This window comes from Musa acuminata, chromosome BXJ3-5 (genome assembly GCF_036884655.1).
Source record: "Musa acuminata AAA Group cultivar baxijiao chromosome BXJ3-5, Cavendish_Baxijiao_AAA, whole genome shotgun sequence".
NCBI classification, from domain to species: Eukaryota; Viridiplantae; Streptophyta; class Magnoliopsida; order Zingiberales; family Musaceae; genus Musa; species Musa acuminata.
In genome coordinates, this window is record NC_088353.1 from 38,591,458 (window position 1) to 38,610,322 (window position 18,865).

The window sequence follows — 18,865 nt, forward strand, 5'->3', positions numbered from 1 at the left end:
AAATGACTCTATGCCATCCTTAGACTCCCATTCGATCGAGCTATCATCATGTCGAGAACTTCAAATGGTTCGTCGATATGCCGAGTGCTCCGAGTAGTCCATTCATGCCATCCCACCACAGTCACAATGTTCCATTGTTCACGATGTTTGAACCATCCTCTCTTTTTCGGACCGCTCCAAAAGCAGAATGAACATGGAGAAAATGATGGTGTTGTTGTTCCTTGCTTCACACACACACACACAAAGAGCTACAGCCACACAAGAGATAAAAAGGAAGGTGATGCTGTCGTAGGTTTACTGATTCCACCTCCCCGCCCATTTCTTTTCTTCCTCGACATGCATGCATGTAGGAGCACCCCTTCGGAGCACAACAGAGAAAAAGATAGCTAAACCCAGTAGGCGTTTCCCAAGCACAAGATGCAGGCCACATGCAGCCTGTCTCTTGCATACCATAGCTCATCTGCAACATAAGTTAGTCCTCAGCATAGGGATGTGTCCTGGATCAGTTGACTATAAAGTAATCGTCTTCTCCACACAAGGGTACATGATCCATGGGAGATGCTGTGCCCCTCGTAATCTCGAGAGCATGGGGTATCAGCACTTTTCAAGGGTTGGCAGTACCATGACATGAATAAATTGGTCCTCCTGCTGTACTAATGAAGTATTTAAATGTTAACAGTGGAACCAGGGACTTCCTCCCAAGATTACCTCATGTGGGAGGTCTGGGAGCGTGTGACATCCTCCTTTGCCCTGGTCTCAAGGAACCCCGTCCCTCCCTCCCCGCTCTGCAACACATGGTCCTACCATCTCCATGCAAGGCGGCCTCCGGCTCCAACCATGGCGCTTCTCTTGGCGGTCTCAGGGTGAAGCCAAACGATGACAAGGGCACATGGGCTGGCGATCATCACCCAGCCCGCCTTGTTCCTCCACCAAGGGACCTCGCACAGGAGCACCCCTAACTAGCTGAACGTGATGCTGTTCTCCTCGATGTATCGAGCGCGGGAGGCGGTGCGATCAGTCCCCAACTGTTCGGGAAAATGACTGACGGAAAAAATCATGCTGGCGGTGGGGGGAGCGTGGTTGCTTTCCGCTTTTCTCGACTTCTCATTCGCTGCTGTGGGACTCATCATGCTTATCCTCGATGGTCGCTTTCGTGGCATTAAAGGATGATGACCTTAGGCATGCATGGCCCGAAGACTCCTGTTGACGACCCAGACATGTGCCTTCATCCTCCTAATCATACGTCCTACTTATACATACGCTGCAGGAATCTTCTACTCGGTTTACGTGTACTTAATGTGATAATAATTCATATGAAATCTCTGTTATTATTATTATTATTATTATTATGGTAAGCGGAATTGCTACGTAATTTTGTCACGTTGAGGAGCCCCAACACCTACGTGTGGAAGATATTTTCCGAGAGACACGTGTTCGGTAAGCTTTGAATGCGGGGAGGGGCCGAACCCCTTATGATGCAGGTCATATTCATTCATTTTGGGCTACAACATGTGTGTGTGTTGTTATATGTGTTTGGGAGTCCCCAATTACCCCCCAGATTTGCATCACATTCCTCTAATTTTATTCTCATGTCAAAGAATCCATTCTCCCAAACATAGTTACCTTAAAACATTTTTAATTAATAATATATGAGAGTTGAATATATTTTAATCTTTTTTTTATGATTTGAACGGTCTAATTAATAAACTAAATTGATCGAGAAATCAATTAATTATCGATCAATCTAATTCCACGTTAATAACCCTGTTTTTATTTCTTCCTCGTGAGGCCAGTGATTCGTATTTGCGTAAATTTAAGCTAGTAAATATGTCGATTTCCGTCATAATTATCCGCTGTTGAGTTGAAACCGTGCTATAAACGAAGCATGAATACTATGGTCCTTTTTTGGGTGAAAAAACCGTGAGTCATGCTGGTGTTGCATGGTTGGACCCATAGTACAAAGTGACATCGCTTGTACACCACTTCTTCTGCGGCTTGTGGTCCATGGGGATCAACACGTAGTAATAGTAGCAACGTCCTACATTTGAAGCGCTTAAAAATCACCATCGTCTCTCTTGCTCCTCCCCGTCCTCTGCTTCGCACGCGCACATCTCCATCACGCAAAAATCCCGTATAAATAACCCCCCAAAACGAAGCCCAGAGATTAGAACCAAATCTGCTGCGTATCCCTCTTCCCCCTTCCACCTCCTCCGCCGAGATCGGCGTGTGAACGTGGTGGACGTCGAAGTGAGGTGAACAGCCCACACGGACCCAATTCCTCGGGGGGGGGTATCAGCGATCACGATGCGGGCGCGGGAGATGCCGCACCCACTGTGCTGCATCTCCATCGACTGCCCCGGGCTCGGCGCGCGTTCGCCGGAGCCGGACAACCCGACGCCCGACCCCGACGGCGCGGGCGAGGGCCCCTCGTCCGCCGCCGTCGCTGGGATCCTCTGCAAGTGGACCAACATCGGCAAGGGGTGGCGGTACCGGTGGTTCTCCCTCCAGAGCGGCGTCCTCTCCTACTCCAAGATCCGCCGGGGGGACCCGCCGCTGGTGCCCGAGGGTTCCGGTGGCGTCCGCCTCATCGGGAGAACCGCCGCTCTGTTTTCCCAGGCTGCCGCCGCTTCCGCCACAGCTTGCCGCAAGCCCCGGAAGCCGGTGCGCGTCGTCCACCTGAAGGTAAGCGAGAAAACGATCGATCACCTTTTTTTCTAGGGAGAAGAAAACGTTGCATCTGAGGTATATTTGACGCCTAGCATCTGAGATTTTGCTATTAATCTATTCACTTATGTTTGTGATCTGTCTCTCTCCAAGTCAAATCCGGCTCTAGGGGTTTGGAATTTGATCCTGAATCTTTGGTTGCGTGAATGAACTTGATTATGTCTAATGCATCGTATATCATACTTGGGCTCAAGATAACCTCGCGATTTGAATTAAAAATGCTTTGAGATGAAACAGTTGAATCCAAATAAAATAAATTTAGTGAAATAAATGGACGGTTGAGATGAAGCCTGGGAAGCTAAATACTGGGAAGCGGTAGGTTTGGATTTGGGAAGGAACGGGGCAGACTCGCGTCGCTTCCTCCCCAACCCTGTTTGTCGATGGTGGAGGTGGTAATGGAATTTGGATTTGGGGAGGAGGCGGTGGCGGAGGTGGAACAGAGGGAGAGGGAGGACGTGAACAGGAGCGCGGTTTTGTTTGCCTGTGTGATGGCGATGGGTGGTTCCTGTTGCCCTTCCTTAGGCCAAGGCCGGGGTCTTTTTTGGCGCCGCAGGGGTACCTAAATATAATTGTCGAGGGGCAAGGTGACCCCTGCCGTAGCTGCTGTTCTTCCCAGAGAGGAGAGGGTTTTGGCCTCTGCGATCGGGTTCTTTAAGTAATCAAGCCATTGTACTACGCTATTCGTGGTTGTCTTCGTTCTTCTTCTTCTTCTTCTTCTTCCGCTTTGTTTTCTCCTTTCTCTTTTTCTCTCCCCTTCCTTTCATGATTCTCTTAGCTCTGCTTTATCCATGCCCTTTGACTTGTTGAGGATGTAACATGACGTGGGAAAAGTCTATTCACTGTTCGTGTTGATTCAATGGGTTGCTTCTTCCCTATCGATAGATCTTTTCGTCGTGCACTTTCCCCTCTTTGTTTGTGCTGTTTTGGTAAGAAATCTAGCTTTTGGACGTGATGCTACTGAGAAATTTCTCACCTGTTACGTCCGTGTTAAAATGATTTGCATTCCTGCTGATGTGAAGAAGCGTATGCGAACGCGTACAGTGATGAATGGAGAAGGAACCTCTGGAAACGAGTTTCTGTGACTCGCGGCGCGAACGGCGAAGCGCCATATATATATATATATATATATATATATATATATATATACACTCTGATGACGACGCAGGAGCCGAGTAGATCGAATTTTTCTTTTATTTATTTTGTTCCTTATGCTTCGGACCATCACATTTTTCTTCGCAAAAAATGGTAGGAATATCTGAATACTTTCACCTATGGTAGCTGGCACCTGTTGGTGCTAGATTTATGGATCTCAAGACTTGGTCGCAGTGGGTGGGTTTGCCAGTATTTATGGTGAAGTTGTTTGGTAGTGGTTGTAGCGTGGCCTATCAATGTTAAGGCTGTAAAGTGCTGATGACTTTTTACGCTCGTTAACTTATTTGCAGCTCCATACCAGAAGGAGATATGGTGGCAGCCTATGACAGGAGATCGTGTGTTGGGAGGACTTAAGTGATAAAGTTTGAGTCCTTGTGTTCTGTAACTAGAAATACTAGTGTTTGCAAGTGCTGGTCCAAGGGCTAGAACTTCTATGATCTTCATGCGGAAATCTTTAGTGACATTAACTTGCTTGATCAGTCCAACTGGAAGGCTGAAATGAAATTCAACTTTTATCTTGTTATTTTATTAAATAGACGCATAAATCTAAATTTTGGTACTATGCACTTTTGCACGTTTTAGTCATTACTTTCCTGTCACTATCATTTTATTTGGATGGTAATGCACCTGTTTCTTGAGGTTGAGGGTTCCATCACTCTGATGACACTTTGTGTGCCCATTGGTTGCTTCTTGTGCACTTCTCACCATTATGGAGCTTATTTGGCGCCTTGTGCATCCTGTCCAGCACTGGTTGCTGCATAAGAAAGAGTCATAACTTTCAAGTTGACTAGGTAACTCTTTTTGGAAGCTAGAGATGCGTGTACTGTGATAGACAAGAAAGTGCACCAAGTCGTAGGATGAGATTTCATTTGTGATTATGTTTCAGGTATATACTATACTAGTATCTCTTGAGATCAATTTGCTTAAAAATATATCTTTGGACCTAAGGGATTAGGCTACAAGTTCATTCTCTTTCGTCTTGAAGTAATAAATGAGTGTCAATTGGACAACTAGATGATGTTGTCACATGCAGCAGCCTAGGCCTTGCATTTAAATGGGTATTAAGAGGTGGGTTGACCATTAAAGTGTCTGGGTGGATGGATAGTCCTTGGGCAGCAAAGACACTAGTTCCATTATATCTTCTACTTAGTTGTTGCAAGTATATTTGAACATAGTGGTTAGGATGGTTCTCTTAAATGTAAAAATATTATAACTTTCAACTCTTTTACTGTCTTTTGGAAATATCTGGTGTGAATTCCCCTTAATAGTAAAAGTGCAAGAGTACTTTGTATGATTATATTTTCCTTTACAGCTTTTGGAGATAGAATGCAGCCAAAGATGCCAAAGATATCTATTAATGTCAATAACTTTGGATGATTAAAGTTCTCTTCTGGGGAAACACTAATTGCTGTCTTCTTGGTGGTGTAGTTTAGCATTTTTTTGGGGGGGCAATGCAGTATGGCAACCTTCCATGCATTTTGTACTATCCATGAAGTGAACAGTTTAAATAATCAGGTTAACTGAGTAACTCTGTATGTGTTAGACAGGATTGTTGGCACACTGCACATATATAATAGTCAGTTGTCTTTATGCTTCCTATATGTGTTCTCGATATCATCTATATGTGGTACCTAAATCATGAGTGAGAAGGATAACTAACACTTGTAGCACTAATAATCCTGTTGAGTTTAAATTTGGTCCAATACAATTGCACTACTTTAATATCAATGCAAAAGTAATTACTCTCTCGGAATCATGATATGCGTGCATCATACTGATCCATTGTAGTATAATTTGTATTTTGTTATAATACATTGTCCAGAACAAAGTGTCTTAGAGAGTGTTCACTCTACTTGACCATATTCTATCAATTTATGTACATTATAATCTCTATGAGATATACATTATCTTTATGCAGTCATTTAAAGACTTCTGAGCAATTTTTTTATTATAATCTCTGTTTATTAGGATTTTTGGGATGCAATAACATGCTTCATGTGTCCCAGAAGCATGCATGAAATGAATAGCTAATGTAACTTGCTGCTGATAGAGTGTCTTAAAGCAGCATACTGCTTTGATATAAGCAAATTTTGTTTGGGTTCTACTTAAATTCTTTCGAACTTATCTCAGATTTCATCATTTCGTGAAAGTAAGACAGATGACAGAAGATTCTATATATTCTGTCCAACAAAGACACTTCACTTGAGGACTGATTTGAGCATAGATCGTGTGGCCTGGATTCAGGCTTTGATTTTAGCAACAAAAGAAACTTCAATATATAGAGGAATATCTTTCATGCAGAATGATGTATCGATTTCAACTGAAAAGCTTAGAGATCGAATGCAAGCTGAAGGATTAGATAAGTCACTCATCGAGGACTGCGAGCGGATTATGAATTCAGAGTTTTCCGAGTACCACAGACAACTGAAGCTTCGATATGAAGAGCACTTCAACTCTATTAGTACATTTCATCAACAGCTGGAGGTACTCCTTGCATAAATTAAACTAAGGCATCGCTGTTTATTTTGATATCTTAGACTGACATGATATTTTTTGTTTTTGCTAGTTTACTGTAGTCATTCAGTCTATATTGATGTTATATGCTTTTTGTTGCTGTTTTACTTCGATGATTGCAGATCATTAAACTTGCTTGGATTAAAAAAAAATTCTGAAGAGTCCAGATCAGACTGTTCTTTGTTGTGGGTATAACATTCCAATGACATAATTGTATTCAATCATTAAAATTTAATTTTCAAGCCTGTCTTTTTAGATTGTTTAGATGAGAAAAGGCCAGCCATGCACGAGGCTCCTGCCTATGCAGGATATATGGAGGGTCAAAGATTGTAGCTTTACCTTCGCAAACAAACCAGAGGGTCAAAGATTGTAGCTTTCTTAACCCTAGATTGTAAAGGAATAATCTTACCTTGACACAATTCACCCTCTGGTTTTTATTTCGATGACATTGATTACACTATTTGATGCCTGAATATGTCATAAATGACTATATGTCCATTAACTTTAGGTGCATGGTTCCTTATGATGCTCTAGCTTTGCAAATTGAACCTTATCTCTTACCATGTCCTAAAGGTCTGGATGGTCTAATATGCTTATTATCATGCAAAGTATGGTAAAGTAATTACATTTCTTTGAAGTTATAGTTTGCTCTTTTATAGTTGCCTATGCCATAGAAAATTCAATAATTTCTTGAAAGGATTGGAATTTTGTATTTGGGTACTGTCTCGGTTGGATGAGTACATACTGTCAGTACTTAGTACACCGGTATGTACCAAAAAGGAAGGTAAAGTATGCTTATTATCATGCAAAGTGAGGTAAAGTAATTACATTTCTTTGAAGTTATAGTTTGCTCTTTTATAGTTGCCTCCATAGAAAATTCAATACTTTCTTGAAAGGATTGTAAATTTGTATTTGGGTACTGTATTGGTCGGACCAATACATACTGTCAGTACTTAGTACACTGGTATGTACCAAAAAGAAAGAAGAAGAAGTGTGAAACAGAAGGAAGACGAGAATGAGGTGAACGAAGAGGAGGAAGGGGGAAGATGGTGGAGGCAGAGGAAAGAAGAAGAGGAGGTAAGTGGAGTAAAAGGAGGAAGAACAGGAGGTGATGGAGGAAGAGACAGAAGAGGAAGGAAGAAGAGGAGGAAAGTGGATGAAGAGAAGGCAATGGAGTAAAAGGAGGATGAACAGGAGGCGATGGAGGAAGAGGTGGAAGACGAGGGAAGAAGAGGAGGCGGTGGAGTAAGAGGAGGAGAAGAGGAGAAAGTGAACCCGAGGTCAGCGGTGCACGTTGGGCAGAAGGGAGGTAGCAGCGGCAGGTTGTGATTTCAGGTAGTAGTGATGGCTCAGAGAAGAGCTCGTGAATCGAAGCAGATATACTTTTTTTTTTTTCAATTGACCGGATTGGATTGCCCAAAATTGGGGTGGTCCACGTCTCAATTCAGGCTTGGACCAGTAACTACCAGTTGGTATGAGCTAAGTGGGCGAAACTGCAATGACTGCTTTCTTGTATAGTCCAGTCACTAGATCTTTATTTTCGCTTTTGAGATTACTGTACAGGCATGTGGGTCATGTTCTATTTGTCCTTTGACTCTTTTGTGCCTTGGTGATTAATATTGTTCCCCGTGCTAGTTATTATTTCTCCAGTTAGCTTGTCTATTAAAAATGAGCAGATTCATGGAAGGTAGACCTTTGTGAGAATTTGCTGAAACTGCTAAAAAGAAAGGTATACTAGCTAATTGTTCAGATGTTGTGGTCTTCCTTTAATGTCATGGAGAGCAACCGATAATTTATGCTCTAATTTTTATGCATTTTTCCAGTTACCTTTATGTTTGTCTTTAGTTACTGTCAGTCAACCTGAGATAAATCGAACTGTCTGGTTAAGTAAATCATACATGGAAAAAGGCCAAATTGTCATCATGCAAACAACAAAATAGTATGATAATTGTGTTGGCTTCATGGAAATTGTGCCCATGTTGGTGGTAATGTGGAAGCCCAATATAGATTGCATGGCCGCTATGTGATGATGATGGAGCATCCACATGGCACATGAGAGGTTGAGCTTTGTCCATCGTGGTCATGCATTTGCCATATCATCACTATATCAAAGTTATGTTGCTTGGTAATATGTTTATGCCAACATGATGGAGAGCCATGACATGCTTGCTTTAGTAGAGATGATTGAAACCATTTGAAATTTTTTACAGTATTTTAAATAGAAGGTACAATCAAGGTTTACAATTTCGATCTATGCTAGTGTACCGACCAATGGTCGGTATGGTATGTACCAAGGCATACCGACGATACACTAGGGCATACTGATCATATGCCAAAAAAAATAAAATATAGCCCCAAAAATATCTGGAAAATAAAAAAAAGTTAGATTAGGATTTTTAAGTTGGAAATAAATATAAATTTAGTATAATTTTAGCGAAAATAATCTAAATTACGAAAGAATAGTGACACATTTTTTACGAGCTTTGAGGAGTAGCTTTGTGGTACGTTCTGAACCGTCATTCGATTAATATTTAATTATATTCAAAGAAATAATTTAAATTGTTAGATGTGAGTGAGAATGAGTATGAGGGAGTTGAAGAGATTGAGAAAATGATATGAGTTGAAAAAGAGAGAGGAAAAGGTTTAAAAACCCTTCCCTAGGTTCAAATGGTCAATTTAACTATTTGAAATAGAGCGATCTCAACACTTGATTTGTAACAATCAAAATCCAATCATTACCGATTGGTACAGGTCGGGAATTGTCAGATTTCGATCGTTACCGCCAGGTACAGACCCTGTATCACTCGATACAAGATTAAGTTATGGTACCACCTGGTAAAGGGTGATTCACGTACTGGTCCCCTGTCGGACCAATATATACCACCCATACCGAGTGGTACGGGTTGGTACTGCAAATCCTGGGTACAATAGTGAGTTTTAATGCATAGCTGACAGCATACTAATGGGATTCATGTTGGAGAGTGTATATGGTATGTTAACAGTATTTGTAAGGTTATACATGTTCTTTTGAGCTTTGGAGGGGTATAGAGGATAATCTAACTCTGCCATGGTTACACAACAAATTTTCTTTTTTTCTCATTGGTTTGAGGAAATGGTTTGTTTCTGAATATATTGTTTCTAAGGATCTTTATATACATATGCAGGAAATTGATGTAGAAGATCTGGCAACTAGTGAAGGCCAATTGCAGTTAACTAAGTATGACTACTCCAGTTCTGGGCATGAAAAATATAATGGTACTTACCACTCTAGTTTTTGTCCATGTCAATCCAAGAAATAGGACAACAACATATGCTTCTTTCAACCAGTACTCTTGTTTTTCTTTTTTATTTTGTTTTGGTCATGTTTTAGATTATGTGTAATTTTGGGAGGTTTCTTACTAGCTGAAACTTTTGGGAAGAACAATAGAAAAAAGTCATCTCATGCTGATGTCAAAGTAGGTTAAGTATCTGAGACCTGCATCTGTTTTCTCCCCTTTTTTATTTAATCTTTCTGCTTACATGGGTCTGTCGCAAAGTCCATCAGCCTTTAGTTGACTCGAACCATCATATTTCACTTGAATTCATGTGCGAAGCCCATTAATACTTTAACCCTTAATCACCTTGAACATGTTCTCTTTTTCATCCATCTTTCGTGTTGGAGGGTGGTAGGTATGTTGGCATTATATGTGATTATGTGGAATTTGGGCCCCTTTTTCTACTAGATTAAACTTTTTGGGAGCACACAATTTGACCTTTTCTTTTTTATTTCCTATTTTCTTGGATCCATTGTTGGCTTAAGTTAACTTATTAGAGTGTAGCAACAAAGCTAACTGGTACTAGTGGCACTGTTCTTTCAGTTCTTGTGGACAAAGTGGTGCTACTCTGATAAGTTCCAACTCTCTCTCTCTCTCTTTCTCTCTCTCTCTCTCTCTCTCTCTCTCTCTCTCTCTCTCTCAGCTTTGACTATTACTAGACATGCAGATGACACCATTACAATATCAAGCAGCATATGTATGGTTGCTTTTATACTTCTCTAGCATATAATCTTTCTCATAATAACTTCCAATCATTATGCAACTTACTTTAATTGGTTGCATATACTATAGGAAAAATGATTTAGATTTGTATTGCTGACAACTTCTTTAATCATATGATCCTTCCGTGTCACATTTCTAGTTAAGTCATTCATTATTTGGTCAAATATGTTTGAAGAGCTAATGGTGCTTAATTAAAAAAACAATTGGGTAAATTAGGAATTAACTGTCATTTATCTAGAATCTGATGGAATAATTATAACATTAATTATTTGGATTTAGAAACTGAAAATTAAGATAATGTGTTTAACTCTATCAATTTAATAATAATTATCAAAATAAATTGAAGTAGTTGTGGTTTTTCATTTTATACCATACTTGAACTTTTGTTGTCATAAAAGTATATTTTAAATTTCTGTTTTCCTTCCTCATATCTGTCTATTCTGATCAGAGTACAGTACCACTGAATCATCTGATGATGTTGAAAAGCAAGAGCTTGATGAATTGTCGGATGAAGATGAGCTTTCCTTTTTTGACACAAATGAGTGCTTTGGTGATTCTGCAATTACCTGTGCTTCTAAAGTAACAGCCTCAAATGATTTTGATAGGATTTCTGTAATGGAGTATAACCATTTTGATTCAAAGATAATGGATGTTGAGTCACAGCTTGAATATCAGAACATGCTGCTACATATTAGGTGGCGGAAGAAATTACCGGACCCTATTGAGAAGGAGAAAAGTGTTAGCCTTTGGTCAATGATCAAAGATAATGTTGGAAAGGATCTTACAAGAGTATGCCTTCCTGTTTACTTTAATGAACCGTTGTCTTCACTTCAGAAATGCTTTGAAGACTTGGAGTACTCATATCTATTGGATCAAGCATATGAATATGGGAAAAAGGTAGTGCATTACATCCACCTGTCCTTGGAATGAAGTTTTTGTGTTTCTGGATTTTTATATATATTTCAATAATATAAGAGAAATAAGCAAATCCATCCATGAATTCTTTCATTTATTTAGATTGTTTTATCTTTTATCAAAGATATATATGGAAAAGTTCTGCTACTTTACCTTTCTTGAACAAAAATGTGGTAGGTGCAGAAAACTCTATACCGAACTTTATCAGTGTCTTTGTTGACGGGTGAAAAATGGTTTTGATATTGCAAATTCTTATAACTCTTATTTCTTCATTTTTATTGTTTGCTTTTGGACTTTTCACTAGAATATTTTTTTGCAGATTTGAATTTCTAAGAAGAATAATTTCTCAGTATCAACTTTGTATTTGGTAGGATTATGACCGAAAATATAAAATGCGACATTAGACAGGACATGAGAAAAATAAAGGGTATAATTAAAACAAATGTGTGATCATAGTATGTCCTTCAGGTTCCAAAGAAAATTATAGTAGATAGGTCATAGGTGGAGGGCTAGTGATGATTAAATATCAGAATATCGGTTGTTAACAAAACAATATAAAGTAAGTTAATGTTGCCGAGGAGGAGGATGCATGGGATTATTATAAGCATAGAGTAAATAGTGAAAAATTAGATTGAGGATAAAGTAAATTTGTTTAACATGTTATGCCCAAGGAAGACTTATAGATGAGCTTACTGAATAAGATGTATTAATTAGGATTAATGGTGCAAGGATAGCTAGAAGATGATCTAAGGAGACTTTATTGGAATTAAAAAAGTAATTTGATAGCTGTTAGTTTGATCAAAGATATTGTCTTCAACAGAGATCAATATGGTAATAAATGCATTCCCAAAGGATTTGAACATTATGGCTTGTTTTTTCATTGTAATGATTATTTCAGATAGATCATTAATATAGTTCTTCGGAGGGTCATATTAATACTGTTCTTTACATCACAAAAGTTTCCCAATTGAAACATATTAGTAGTAGTCTTTGACAAAGACTTTTGTTGGTGAAGTTTTCTTGAACAGAATTGCTGTTGGAATGACAATTCATGTATTCTTTACATTATAAGATTTGCTCTTATGTATTGTTGATAAATCTAGTTCTTTTGATCTAGAATTTCAAAATTTTCCATCCAGCGGCTCAAAATATTGCAGTCTTGCTAGCAGTTGCAGATGAGCTGATGTTTTCATACACGAGGTTGCTAGATCTAGTGAAGCTTTTAATGGTGCAGTTTTAAGGATCCTTGTTAGACATGTTATAAGATCTGAAAATAAAGATCTTTTTCAATACTAGCACCTTGTTCCCTTGCGTAGTATCAAGTATTTGTTGGAGAAAATTTGGAATTTATTCTCTACACTCTGTAGTGTTTGTCTTTTTACAAGGCCCTCTCTAAGTTCAGCCTCAAGCTTCTGGTTAGTTTACTGCCAAAAGATTAAAGTGAATATACTGCATCATCATGCTAGTTAGTCTATCCATGGTTCGTCTAACAGCATGTTGTTACATGACCCTTGGTAAGTGAAACCATGATAATTTAACTTGTGAAATGTGATAAATTTTCTATGATCTTTAGAAAGATCAATCTAGACATTTTCTGGGGTTTAAAGTTTTTGGCCTTTTGCTTTTCTGGTAGCATAGAGGCTTCTGAGGAAACCCAATCAATGCAGGATAACATGTAAAAGCACTGCTCAAGTAAAGCTCACTAAAAATTGTCTGATCTAGTTCTTTTTTTTGCCTGGAGTTTGAAGTCATTTGTGTATCTGCTAATAAGAGACCTTTGAGGACAAGTATCAGAAGAGGAATAAAACATAAAACCAACTAAGTAGAACTTGATAGAGAATTTTGTGTGCATGTAAGCTTCCATGCTAAATGAAATTTGGAGTATTGAAATTTAACCTGGGATTAAAACCATCAAGATATTCTCACATCTAATAAGATGTGCCTGCAAGGGAACAGCTGATCTACAAAATTGTTTGTCCTTGTGAGCTGATCACCTGTAATAGTCAAGCAATTGTTTAGCACTGTGCATGATGATGAGATTGAAGGATCAGAAATATAAAATAACCTACTATAGCATCTCATAGAGAAAGAATATTAATGGTTGAATATTTGGAACATAAGGGATTGGGGATTCCAGAATGAAAAGGTATATTGCTAAGGTTAACTAGAAATGACACTACCAAATATGAAACCAGAAGTAGGTGTACAGCCTTAAGTTAAAAAATGATGATTAGGCCTCAAAGAAAATTCACCAAACGCATATACTAATGTTAAATCAATACCTGATTCAGATGTGTAAACTACACATTTGCAATATGTGATATCTGTGATATAAGTAATATATGCTTTTTTGGTCTTAGTTTGTGAAATCCATGTACATAAGATAAATGATTATGGGAAATGTACCATTTGTTATGTTTGTTCTTTTTCCTGAGTAAATAAAAACTGATAATGATTCTCTACTACAAAAATTGGAGTTCCATCCTGAAATGGATTTGTAACATGTGCTGTCTGCACTAAGTTTAAAAGATTAAAATCCTAACCTGTATGTACCTGTAGGCAAGATGGTATTTACATGGCTTGTAACTGCAAAGTTCTTGATTAACCTAACATGTTTTTCTTATGCTGAACTTTTGTATTTAGGGGAACAGTCTTATGAGAATTCTGAATGTAGCTGCCTTTGCAGTCTCTGGATATTCTTCTAGTGATGGTCGTCTTTGCAAACCTTTCAATCCTTTGTTAGGAGAAACATATGAAGCAGACTACCCTGAAAAAGGAGTCCGCTTCTTTGCTGAAAAGGTAGGTTTTGGGACTATGATGTAAAGTTCAAGCATTCATCTCGTTGCTTTAATATGCAGCACTATATCTTCATCAATTATATGAGTTTTATCAATCATCAAGATATTATCCAGGCTAACAACAGAGTTCTACATAAGAAACTAAAATCATGCAAGAAAAAAAAAAGCTCATTTGTTATGTTTACAACATGTAACTATCAATGTGGACCACTAGTAACTCTGTTGCATTTCTGATTTGTAGCTTTTTGAAGGAAAACATAGATTACATATAAGATTCATGAGAGTATATACAGTTATTTTTTAGAGTCATGAATAGTCTTGATTGCAAAATTAACAAACTTGGAGGGGATACAAGCATTGTTTACGAGAATACAATTGTGATTTGGAGAATTGGTCAGCTTGGATTAGCATGATTGACATTGTTTGAGAATTAGCAAAAGAAGACAAATTTTATAAAAATAAAAATATTATATGCTAAAAGGTTCCTTGACATTCATATTTTACTAAATATCTAACTCCGTTATTAAACATGGAATTAAAATACAAAAGACAAGTAGCAATGAAATACATTTAAATATAAACATATTGAAATTATTTAATACCATGAACTACGTAAGTGAGTTAGTAGTATTACTATTTTCTTAAAAAAAAGGTGGAATAGGATCCCTCATGTTTACATTTTTAATTTGTAAATAAGAGAAAATTCAAGTTGTCTAGGAGAAAGAGTATAAGGAGTTGCAGACAGTCGACTAGAGTAAAGTGTCCCCAAAATGTTACAGTATACACATTAAAAGTAGAAGAAAAGAAACCCAAAGCATAGAGTTAACTTTGTGTATTGCAATGGTTTCTGCTCACAACTTCATCAACATCCGTTGAATGATCAGGAAAATGATTTCCAGGCTTCTTTCTTTCTGATACCAACAACACCAAGCTATGGTGAGGTCTCTAGTTATTCACTAATGCTTGTTTCTTATTCTATTCTTTTTCTTAGAAACCCTCTTCATCCATCTCATCATCACACTATTTTTTTTTTTTTTATTAACTACTTAACATTCTAATACTGTAATACATAAAATAGAGCAGTCTTGCAATTTATTATCTTAAGAAGCACACAATGATCACAAAAATCTGGTCCTGATAACATCACTCTTTGATTATGTGACCAATATCTTCTACAGTCTATTCTTTTGAAGATTAGATTTAAGATTTTGAATTTTTTGCATTGGAGAATTATTTTGTCTATGTTGTCAATTAACTAAATTTGTGGTTTGCAAATTCAATTATATATTTCACCATCCTTCAAATACTACATCTTGTAAATCTGGTACATTTTGTGCTATTCAACTTTGCTGGTGTCGCTCTAGCCTTAGCTTTAACTGACAGTGTAGGCATGTTATAAGTGGAGCATGGTATCTTTAGCTTAAGGCAAAGAATTGAGGTAAAACTTGTGGGTGAGACAGGAAGCTATATTCTCCTCTCTGGCAAACACTTTAGACTTGCAACAAGATGGAGTCTTCTGCTTTGCTTAGGTGTGTCTTCTCTTGTCCGTTACTGACACAACATAGGAAAGGTATGCAGACAATTGAGATGTTGGGGTGGAGCACTAACTGAGCTTGCTGGAGTTGAGTAATCCATTTTGAATACCTTAGTCGAAGGAATTTAAATATTTCTCCCTGATAAGTTCTGCCCCATTATGTAGGTCAATTCAATTCACCCATGGTTGACACCCTAGTGTCTGGTTTTGGTCTTGGTCTTAGTAGTGATTTAACTCATCACATTTTTTGCCTAGTACAGTCAAAATGGATTAAAACTTAGAATTTATGTTGTGACAGTTTCAGGGGCATATGTGTCTGCATGTTAACTACTCTTTTGAACTATCAATTAATTTATAATATGTATAAGATCTGTTAATTGTTTCTGACTTGTGAACCAGAACCGTTGCTGATTTGGAAGGAGCATGTTTAGCAATTATTTTACTCAAGAAAAAAAAAAGTAGATGAAAATTTTGAGTATGTACTTGTATGCAAATATTCTTCTGAGAAAAAATCTAGCAGCAGAAGTGTTGCAACATTTGGATCTTCAACTTTTCACAAGCAACTTACTGGATTCACACAACATTGTTGTTCTTTGCTTCCATCAGTCATATTAGCATGTGTTGTATTTGGTATCATGAATATTTTACTCAAGTATGGAATCATGATATGGTGCTTGGCAAGTTTTTTACTTGATAAAAAAATTGGCAAAAAAGTCTTATATCATTTATATGTGAATATTCATCTGTTAAGAAAAAAATCTAGCAACAGTAGTATTTGAAATTTGGATCTCTTTACATTTTAGAAGAAACTTAACTTGATTCACCCAACATTTACTTGCTTATGGAAATGGGCATGACGTGGCATTCTTTGTTTCCCTCAGAATATTAGGATGTGTTGCCTTTGGAATCACTATTCAAACTCTCAGAATTTCATATGTTATTGAAATTTATCTTGAAACAAAATCTAGATATTTTCCCACATCAAGGGTTAAATAAAAATCATCTGGTAGATCTTTTTTAACTTGTTCACATTATGCCTGCTTATTTATTTATGAATTTGGTTAATTTATAAGATGCACCATTGTTTCATCCCATCCCTCATTTGATGTTTTGGTTTCATCTTTCAAATTAGCCAACACAAACATGTGTGCCTAATTCCATGTACGACTTTATTTGATGTTATTTATAAGAGATAAAATGCCTGAAAATGAGGTTGCTCACTAAACTTACTAGGTTAGTCACCATCCTATGCTCATCGCCTGCCATTGTGAAGGCAGAGGTTGGAAATTCTGGGGAGACAGCAACCTCAGGAGTAAATTTTGGGGGCAATCCATACAACTAGATCCTGTTGGTGTATTGACGTTGGAATTTGATGATGGTGAAATTTTTCAATGGAGCAAGGTATGTTCCACGATGCAAAATCATTTTCAAGATCATATTCTTCTGTAAACAATATAGATCCATGTTACCTTATCAAACATGTTCACAAGTTTTGAAATTTACTTTTCTCTAAAATATTGTATGTTTCTCTTCTCATGCCATCTTACACAAGCTTTGCAAACTACTCATCATCATGAGAAAAGTAATAATACTTTACTGGCCTGTCAAATAAGTTATCTGGTTTCCTGTTTAGGTCACAACAACCATCTATAACCTAATCCTCGGTAAGGTATACTGCAATCACCATGGTACAATGAACATCTTGGGCAACCAGCAATATTCTTGTAAATTGAAGTTCAAAGAGCAGTCACTCCTTGACCGCAACCCTCGCCAGGTAAGGAATGAGATTTTGCTGCATATGATCCAGGCTTATCAAGTTCTTCTAGTGACTGGGGCCACATTCTTCCACAAAGGTGCAAGGCTTTGTTGAGGATATTAAGGGAACAAAAGTTGCTACTTTGTTAGGAAAATGGGATCACAGCATGTACTACTCACTGAGTGACAAAATCTTGAAGTCCAAGGGCTCTGTTTTGACAGAAAATTCAGCGTTGTTATGGAAAAGGAATAAACCTCCAATTGATCCCACTCGATACAATTTGACATCATTCGCTATTACACTAAACGAGCTGACATCAGAACTGACGGTAGATATCACATGCAATTTTCTTGTTAAATATCTGTTTGTCTTTTCCTTTTGTGCTGATTGGGTGTATCTGATCATGGACTAAGGAAAAACTTCCACCTACTGATTCAAGACTCCGGCCAGATCAGCGATATCTTGAGAATGGGGAGTATGAAAAGGCAAATGCAGAAAAACTACGATTGGAGAATAGGCAACGGATGGTAATATTCCATAGTTTTCTTAAGCTTATACAGTCATATGAATGAGTCTTTGCTGTTTCTTAATCTCTCAATTACTGGGAATTTGACTGTTATCTTTTATGACATGCCATCCAGCTTTACGAGGATTTTTTTTTTTTCCGGCCCAATTCTATGTAAAACGTTTTGACTGCAAGGCTTTCCCTTCTTCCACTAATTGCTTGCTGATAAGACTCCCAACGCCAATTGCCTGGAACTTACCTACAATAAATGTACGAGTTCCTGAGAGTTGAAGTGGTTTCATGTACAAAATGCATTGTGTTCATAGGCACCGTGTTCGTTGAGTTCCGGAAGTTTTAAGTGTAGTGTTAAAACATTGGCACAACATTCACGGTACATTTTATGTTTCCATGCAGTCAAGGAAGTTGCAGGAGAACGGGTGGAAGCCGAGATGGTTTCGAAGGGATAGCGAGCACGAGACGTTCCATTACATAGGTGGATACTGGGAAGCAAGGGAGAAGAACAAATGGGAAGATTGCATGGACATATTTGGTGAGTTCCCCAATGATGCGATGGTTGTACCCTAGCAAGAACGCAGCAATCAGGTTGGTGTCATGTGCTGTTCAATTCACTTGCTTCAGATACAGCACTTACGTGTAGCACAAATCTGCAGATGGCTTGTGAACTTTGTGTGCCAATGGAGATGCTGATTCAGAGTATGCTTATATGTAACTGCTTATTCTTTGGTTGTTTGATTTTGTCATTCAGTTGAGAACAAGCGGACATTCTTTGTAAATCAATTATCTCATCTTAATGCTCCTTTGTGATTAGCACAATTCAATGTTCCATGGCGATCATGCTAAAATATCTTGAAGCTACCTAATACTCCGTTATTTGGTCTTTCTACATTTTGACTTGTATGTCCTCTGCCA

General features: G+C 38.0%; 1 protein-coding gene across 3 annotated transcripts; it reads left to right on the forward strand.

The window, feature by feature from the left end:
- The first annotated feature begins 2,062 nt into the window (after positions 1 to 2,062).
- LOC103985641 (oxysterol-binding protein-related protein 2A) lies at positions 2,063 to 18,769 on the forward strand. 3 transcript variants are annotated; one of them, XM_009403398.3, is made up of 11 exons: positions 2,063 to 2,682; positions 6,007 to 6,360; positions 9,555 to 9,645; positions 10,876 to 11,324; positions 13,986 to 14,141; positions 16,908 to 17,075; positions 17,308 to 17,448; positions 17,528 to 17,758; positions 17,844 to 17,957; positions 18,350 to 18,538; positions 18,607 to 18,769. In XM_009403398.3, the coding sequence occupies exons 1-10, from the start codon at positions 2,305 to 2,307 to the stop codon at positions 18,518 to 18,520; spliced, it is 2,253 nt and encodes a 750-aa protein (XP_009401673.2). In that variant the 5' UTR covers positions 2,063 to 2,304; the 3' UTR covers positions 18,521 to 18,538; positions 18,607 to 18,769. The 3 variants fall into 3 exon arrangements, with proteins under 3 accessions (XP_009401673.2, XP_009401674.2, XP_065008314.1); XM_009403399.3 differs by having other exon boundaries at positions 6,178 to 6,360; XM_065152242.1 differs by lacking the exon at positions 2,063 to 2,682 and adding an exon at positions 3,052 to 3,407.
- The last annotated feature ends 96 nt before the right edge of the window (positions 18,770 to 18,865 follow it).